Raw genomic sequence first — 8095 nt, forward strand, 5'->3', positions numbered from 1 at the left:
CCTTTGTTTTTTTTTTTTACCTTTGTTTTTTTTTTTACCTTTATTTTCCCCTGTGCTGAAGCTCTTCATTTTGCTGTGCTCGTTGTTCACAACATCCTCATCGCTTGGCGCGTGCCACGTTTTCCTTAAACCATCGATGACGTACGGACGTATGGTGGCCTTAAAATTGTGGAGGTAGCCTCGTCGGTGTTTTTTTATTTTATTTTTTTATTCTGTTATAAAAAAAAAATACATTTTCGTTTTTCACAAAACCAATCCTATAATTATTAAATTTCCTTGCGAAGAAAAATCACAGGATGAAATGAAGAGACTTTGACGATTCGCCTGTTCCTTTATTCATTCTACATAAGAGGCGCTTTGAAAATTGAGAACGTGAAACTGAGTAATTCTGGAGACGGAGTTAGGATATCTGAATGGTGGCTGGAGCTTGGAATTCCAAGGATTGCGGATTCGAATCAGAAGTAAGCCTTAGTCTTTTCTCATACTCGGTCGGTATTTTTCCATGTCCAGTTTAGAAAATATTGTACGTATGTGCTGAAACTGTTCCATATGCTGGAGTGATCAGGATTTGAGCTTCACTACGTTCACAATCTTTTGATGGCTTTATGATGCACTTTAACTGCCCAGAATTGTGTTTAGGTTCACTCTTTTTTTTCCCCCTTCATCTACAAAATCTCGCCTGATCAGTGTGGTAGTTGAGTTTTCGAGCTGGATGACTCATGCACGGGACCAAGGGTGAAGTTCAATTTACATTTTTGTTGTCCTCAAATTGTTCGCGTTATCCAAAATGGAATTTCGAATACGTAGCAAGATGAGGTTATTCTTGTGTTAGATGAATGTCGGTGACAACTGTGGGAATCATACTCTATACTGCTAACTCTCTCTTATGGTGTACAAGGGGTTCTCAATTAGCATTTTAATTTTAGTGTGTGTGTGTGTGTGGGGTTTATACAACTCAAAGTGGCAAAGTAATCTAATTACCTTGGGTTTCCCCTTTAAGCGACATATGTGGGTTCTGCATGTTTACGTATGTTTTGATTCTGCTGCGAGGGTCTAATACATGATTCTGTTTGCAGGTTGTAGACAGAAAGGAGCAAACACTAAACAATGAGTAGGTTCGGCAAAGAGATAGGTACTTGTGATGATGGTACTGTCAGTAATGAATCTTCTGCTAGTGGGTCAGCTAGAGAAAGAACGGTTTATCTTGATCATGAAATTGCACAACTCACTAAACTTAGGTCAAGCGCCCATAAACTTTTTGGGTGTGTTGAGCCTGGTAGGACGAGGTTGCCAGTATCAACTGTACGAATGTTAGCTGGCAGAGAAGCTAATTATTCTGGACTTGGGAGATTCTCATCAAGAGATGGTTGTCATGTTCTAAGCCGCTATTTGCCTACTAATGGTCCTTGGCTGGTGGATCGGATGGAAAGCCGTGCCTATGTTTCACAATTTTCTGCTGAAGGATCACTATTTATTGCTGGCTCTCAGGTTTTTACTGTCATTATTAGAGTAGTGGTTACTAGTTTTTGTACACACACTCACATATATGCATTATGAATCTTATGATGATTTTGTAAGATTGAAGATGTATGCTTTTATTGTCACGTAGGAATTTTGATTTTATCTCAAAATAATTCTTGCTTTAGAATTTCAACGAAGCACTAATTATTCTTTAGGGTATTTTAGTTAAATGTCAATACATTTTGCTATAATCTAGAATATTTAATAGATTTTTAATCCATATGTATAACCTTAAAAGACTATTATATTGAAACGGAGGTCATATTAGTGAAATAATTTACCTAAAAAATTGTATTTAACTTTGGGCTTTTTATACATTCTTCTCAAACAGGGAAGCCACATTAGGGTCTATGATGTTGACAGGGACTGGAAGGTAGTGAAGGACATTTCTGCTAGAAACCTGAGGTGGACGATTACTGATACATCTCTTTCACCAGATCAATGCTACCTTGTAAGTTTGAGTTGATTGTCAAATATTATGATTATGTGCATTATTAGAATGGCCGATTCCCTCTTACTGATATGGACGACCAATGTTGAGTTGGTTGTCTAGCTGTACAGAAGTTTCAGCTGCTTATCCTTATTTTTTATCCCAACCAGCTAGCGTTAACTTCAATCTAATGTAATCGTTGCAGGTTTATGCTAGTATGTCTCCTGTTGTCCATATTGTGAATGTTGTCGGGTCTGCTACCGGACAATCAATAGCAAATGTTACGGTATGTCCAGGAACTGCTACTTTTAATGATAGTGTTTTCTATTTAGAGGCATTTGAAGATGTCACTTCCACAATTTTGTTCCCGGTTGTGTTTTTTCTATATAGTACTTGGAATTTATAAGTGCTGAAGTTTGTCAATAAAATCTACTAATGCAAGAAGTGAGCTAAGCAGATTGATATCTTTCACTCCTCGCTCATTTTGAGCACTTCAAACTTGAAAATAAATGAAACGGTTCAGTTCACCATCTGAAATGCTTTGCTACAAGTGATTGGGCATGCTCTTGCTCTGTCACTATAGGTCATTGACTGAGGTTTATCCAACTAAACAGGTAGGGAGCATTTTTAATATTTTCGTTTATAGCAGCTTAGCAATACCTCTTCTAATGAAGAAACATGCATTTTTTTGGGGGTTCAATTTTCAACAATAAAATGCATGTATAAGATTTATGTCAACTTTAGCACCAAAGTTTCATTTAATTGTTGTCTGCTTTATACTCAAAAGGTCATGTTTTGTTGCAGGAAATTCATAATAGTTTAGATTTATCTTCTGATGAAGATGATGACGAATTTGGGATTTTCTCTGTCAAGTTTTCTACGGATGGCCGAGAACTTGTTGCAGCTACTAGTGATTCCTCAATATGTGTTTATGATCTTCGAGCTGATAAGCTGAGCCTTAGAATTCCTGCCCACGTGGTATTATATAAACTATCCTATAATTAGTTTCTAGTAATGAATAATTCAATAACCCTGTTCAAAATTTGAAAGGTGTTAACTGATATTTGTCATGCTTCACAAACTCATTCTTTTTTTCTTTTTTTTTGAGATAACACAAACTCATTCTTGAAGCTTACTAATTTGTTGCATCGTAGCAAAATAAAATTTTTTTCTTCAGTTAAGTCTTTGAAATGTCTGAAGTCCTAGAGAAGGAAATAAATAAATAAATGAAGTAAATAAATTGTAATGATGATCAAATGGTATTCTTTCCTCAAAGTACAATTAATTACTTTGCAATAGTTTTAGCCATAAGAGGCAAATGTTATTGTAGATATTTGGACTATCAAAGTCTCCTAAACCCTCGTATACTTTTCTGACCTATTATGTTGTCATTGTCTTGATGTTTTTTAAAACCTGAGTCTGATCATAACGTTGAGCCTTGTGAGGAAATATGAACTTGAATGCAACCAAATTTTGAGTCTGCTTACAAATCTTCTCAATCACTATTTCCGGTTTAGAGATTATTCGAATGTAAATGGTCAATTTTTTTAATTGCATTCTTGTGGCGCATAGCAGCTGAGATTTTTCTACTTCCCATCAGAGCACGTTGCTTACATATGAGATGCTTTTTTACATTGCAGTCTGATGTTAACACTGTCTGCTTCGCTGATGAATCTGGCCATCTTATATATTCTGGAAGTGATGATGGTTCCTGCAAGGTAAACCTTTTATTCTAGTCATGGGAATTTGGTTTGGTGATAGCCACATTTGTCTCTGTTGGCAGTAATGGTTTCTAGCATGCTTAGATGGGCGGCAGGTGCAGCTCGTTGTAAAGCTGAAGTCCCAATTTCCTTTTTCATTTTTTTCCCCTCATTTTTAGGAGTGTGTTGCTTCCTCCCTTATTTTCAGGGTCATCTTGTTATGAGAGAGGGCAATATAATTTAATTGCAGCGCATTACATTATTACTTTCAAATGCATACATGATGAAATATCAGATCTTTGTGGGAAGTATGTTGATATTCTTTTACTGTTGTTTGGTTGAGGAGAATGGAGGAGAAGAAATGGGAAGGAAAGTTTTTGATTTATAGATTTAAACAAGGGGAAGATCTAAATCAAACCTTCCCTTCCCTTCCTAACCCCAAGGTCTTGTTTGTTGAAAATTTCTTTGATTTGATTATATTCCTTTATGTCTTACATGGCTTAATACATGCTTTTGATGAATATTCATTATGTTATAATAGATGACATATTTGATTGCATAGGAAACATATTTGTTTATAAATATAGTTAAACGAAACCGGGCAAATTTCCAAACCTTGCATTGCCAATATATTGCATTGGGCCTCCTACTTGCTATTTTCCGCTTGAAAAACTATTGGCTTTCGCATAGGTGTGGGATAGGCGTTGCTTTGTCTCAAAAGGGCAACCGGCTGGAACATTAGTGGGCCATTTACAAGGCATTACATTCATTGATAGCCGTGGAGATGGTCGTTATTTAATTTCTAATGGAAAAGATCAGACTACAAAATTATGGGACATAAGGAAGATGTCTTCTAATGTTATAAAGTAAGTCTAATTATCCTTTAATCTCTTTTTTAACCCTCCAAATGTTTCGCATCTAACTTTTTGGTGTTTTCTCTAGTTAAGATTTAGGAGTTGTACTAATAAAATTGGATTTCCTATTCGATATCCTATGTGAAATGCTATTCTTGGAAGACATGAGAAATGAGAAACAAACCTGCTCGCGTATAAATTAATATGATCTTAAATTGATATCCTGACTACCATAAGGCTCTTTCTGTAGGCAATCTCAAAGCAGCGTTGCTGGCCATTTGAAAAAAAGGATGCCAAATATTTTAATTTTTGTTATCATGAAGGTCTTATAGAGTTGGTAAATTTCATGTTTAAGATTATTGTATATCTTTCCTCTTAATAATTTTTGTGGAACTTTTAAATATTTGAGATGGATCTTTTTTAAGAAAATTGAGATCTTCTTTATAAGAATGAAACAAGTTTGTGTCATCCCCTGAGTTCTGATTTTTCAATGGGCCTGGATGTCGAAATTATCAGTGAAACCAAGTGGAGCATCACTTATGTTTAAAAAAATAACACTGGGATAGTAATGTCTCATTAATTTTTCCTAACCTGTTTTATATATATATATATATATATATATATATATTTTTCATGCTGATGCTGGTTACTTATGCAACACAGTCCCGGGCTTCTAGATGACGATTGGGATTATAGGTGGATGGATTACCCCCAACAGGCAAGAAATATAAAACATCCCCATGACCAGTCATTGGCAACATATAGAGGCCACTCAGTGTTGCGTACCTTAATCCGCTGCTACTTTTCACCATCGTACAGGTAATTTAGGGTTTCTTCATTATACAAATTATTTAGGTTCTTAAATTGTGTATGACTTTTCATAAAATGGTACACTTTTTATTTTTTGTGAAAACAGAGGGAACCAATTCCATAGCTGTTAATTCCTTGACTTGGGGGGTGTTTGGATGAAACCAAACCATGGTTTGGAGAATAGCTTCTGGAAAATAGATTTTGTGAAAAGATGATTCTGATAATGTGAGAGTATTTGGATAGTTGTTATCAGAAGCACTTTTTACATGTGCAAATTACTAAAAAGGGCATAAGTTAAGTTAATATGATAATTATATAAAGGATAGATTTTATAATATATTTTAATTTAAAGAAATAAAATTGTTAATAAAATAATTTTTACTAACATAATTAATAATATATAAGATAATGTAATTAATAAATAATTAATGTGTATATATATTTATAAATTATAAGATTAAATATGTTTATAGAAAAATGATTATTTTTTAAAATATGATTTTGGAAAACAGTAAAAGTAGTTTTACTTTAGATCTACAGTAAAAGGAGGACGAAGGACGGAAGGCCGAATGATGAGTGAGAAAAGGGAATGAAATAATTGAGGGCTCTTTGTCATGTACCGCTGGCCCTTCTCTGCAGAGTCAAATTGCAGCCAAAAAGCCGGGGGGGGGGGGGGGGGGGAAAAAAGCTTCATCCGAAACCATGGTTTTGGGCTGCAGAGTCAAATTTCAGCCAAAAAAGGGGGGGATGCTTCATCCAAAACCATGGTTTCGGATAATTTGTACCTATTTGGATGACTTTTTCCTCAAACTATGGTTTGGCCTGATATCATTATATTTCGGTGGTTGCTAGGATGTGGGGGTATGTTGAAATGTTATCTCTGAAGTTTAGATTTAGATGACTGCCAAAGAATTCTCTTGTGTTTGGATTAAAAAAAATAATCCGGCTGGTAGTTTTCCAGAAGTTTGGTCGAAAGCCCTGGACGCTGCTAAAAATCTGAATGAAATTATTCTAAGTTCCTGACTTTTGATGAAATTTACTTATCCTTTTTAACTTTCAATATGATGTTTTAGATTTGCCGTTTTATTCTTTTTTGTTCTGGTTATCAACGGATTGACATATATCAATTTGCATTTGAGCTCTGCCTTCTTATGAAATTTAGACTATTTGGTTTCTTTGTCGTGAGATTGCATCTTCTCTTTTATGTGATAATGCGAATCATATGAATCAATAATTCTTTTTGCAGCACTGGACAAAAATACATTTACACTGGGTCCAGCGATGGCTCTGTTTATATCTATGACCTGGTGAGAGCAGAACTTCTCTTACAAGATGGCTTTATTATTTGTGTTCAGGTCTAGGAAAATTCCATGTCCCTAAATGTACTAATCCTCTCTGATTGGTGGTGACTGACCACTGGATGAAACAACCAAATTAATCTGATGCATTATATTAATTGAGGAAAAATGCTGTCATGTTTAAATGTATAGGTGACCTGTCTGGGAGTTAATAATATATTATTCAATGACAAAATTCAACTTCACTGGGGATTAATAGCTATACCAGTGGCAAATTGCCAATTAGGGAGGCTACAGTTACATTGTCCACTAAGAAAGCATGGACATTTGATATAAAGATGGTTCACTATGAACGTAGTATAGTGACAGAGGAAAAATATGCATGTTCAAGCATAAATTAAAAATATGCAAGGTGACATGCCAAATTATGTCTGTTTATGTATAAATATAGTATTATGTCATGTCTGATAACCATTTCAGACAAATCCATGTTCTGTTTTTGAAATGACAGTGCGTCAGAATCTTAGCATATGTGTATCTGCCTATAAATTACCTGGTACAAGTGGCTTGATTGTAACTGGGATGTTTCTTTGTAGGTGAGCGGAGCTCAAGTTGCAAAACTTGACCATCACGAAGGACCTGTGAGAGATTGTAGTTGGCACCCTGTGTACCCAATGTTGATCAGTTCCTCCTGGGATGGTGACATAGTCAGGTGGGAATTTCCAGGGCGTGGCGAACCAATCGCTCGACCAAACAGAAGAGCCTTAGCAGGTCAATTACAATCTCGGCGTCGGAGAAGGAACTTTTTTAACATCTAGCTTATGATCTCTGTCCATATATATGAGCTCTAGCCCACCAGCAGCTCATGGAAATTCTATGTTTTTTACAGGAAGAGGCAGCAGAATTGCATTGCATGCCTTGCTTGCTCAAGCCTATTCTATTCCCTAGATGATGTTTGTATGGGTGTATAAGGCCTCGGAAGATGTAAATCTAGTTTTTCATTTGTCATTTATGTTCTTTAAAGCCTAATGCCTATAACTGCAATTGAGCTTTTCCCGGTATCTACTTGTGAAGGCTTTCTATGATTCTGTACAGGAGTGCCATCAAACAAAAGAACAGGCTACCAGTGTAACCTAATAGATAATAATATGAAGTTGTCATAGGTTTATATTTCCCAAGTGGCTCCCCAGTTTGGAAAGTTTAATGCCGGTGTAAATTTCATAGGAGAATCTTATCTTTCCGAGGTAGATTCAAAATTTCATATATTTAAATATCAGACGAGGTACTGGATTCTTTTGGGGTTTGGATATATAGATGGGTAATGGGTTGCATTGTTCATAATTTATCAATGCTGCCTATAAAGATATTGATTGATTTTATCCCCATCGGAGAGGTTTTTTGGGCCATGTCCAAGAGGTTCAGTTATGGGCCTAATCTCGCCTGATAAATGGGCCTCGGCCCATATAGCTCGGAGTCCACCAA

General features: G+C 35.7%; 1 protein-coding gene across 1 annotated transcript; it reads left to right on the forward strand.

The window, feature by feature from the left end:
• Positions 1-289: 289 nt before the first annotated feature.
• LOC114750444 (LEC14B homolog) lies at positions 290-7791 on the forward strand. Its single transcript, XM_028939045.1, has 11 exons — positions 290-461; positions 1077-1488; positions 1853-1972; positions 2157-2237; positions 2756-2929; positions 3592-3669; positions 4342-4517; positions 5169-5324; positions 6562-6622; positions 7210-7384; positions 7503-7791. The coding sequence occupies exons 2-11, from the start codon at positions 1108-1110 to the stop codon at positions 7559-7561; spliced, it is 1461 nt and encodes a 486-aa protein (XP_028794878.1). The 5' UTR covers positions 290-461; positions 1077-1107; the 3' UTR covers positions 7562-7791.
• The last annotated feature ends 304 nt before the right edge of the window (positions 7792-8095 follow it).

The sequence above is a fragment of the Neltuma alba genome, unplaced genomic scaffold (genome assembly GCF_004799145.2).
Source record: "Neltuma alba isolate B1F8T4 unplaced genomic scaffold, ASM479914v2 tig00006445_pilon, whole genome shotgun sequence".
In the NCBI taxonomy this organism is placed as follows: Eukaryota; Viridiplantae; Streptophyta; class Magnoliopsida; order Fabales; family Fabaceae; genus Neltuma; species Neltuma alba.

What these genes read in the sequence shown, in the direction of transcription:
- LOC114750444 (XM_028939045.1), top strand. Translation starts at nt 1,108, where the DNA reads ATGAGTAGGTTCGGCAAAGAGATAGGTACTTGTGATGATGGTACTGTC. An exon ending in TACTTTTCACCATCGTACAG is followed by an intron (nt 5,325 to 6,561) that starts GTAATTTAGGGT and finishes TTCTTTTTGCAG; the next exon opens with CACTGGACAAAAATACATTT. An exon ending in AAACAGAAGAGCCTTAGCAG is followed by an intron (nt 7,385 to 7,502) that starts GTCAATTACAAT and finishes TGTTTTTTACAG; the next exon opens with GAAGAGGCAGCAGAATTGCA.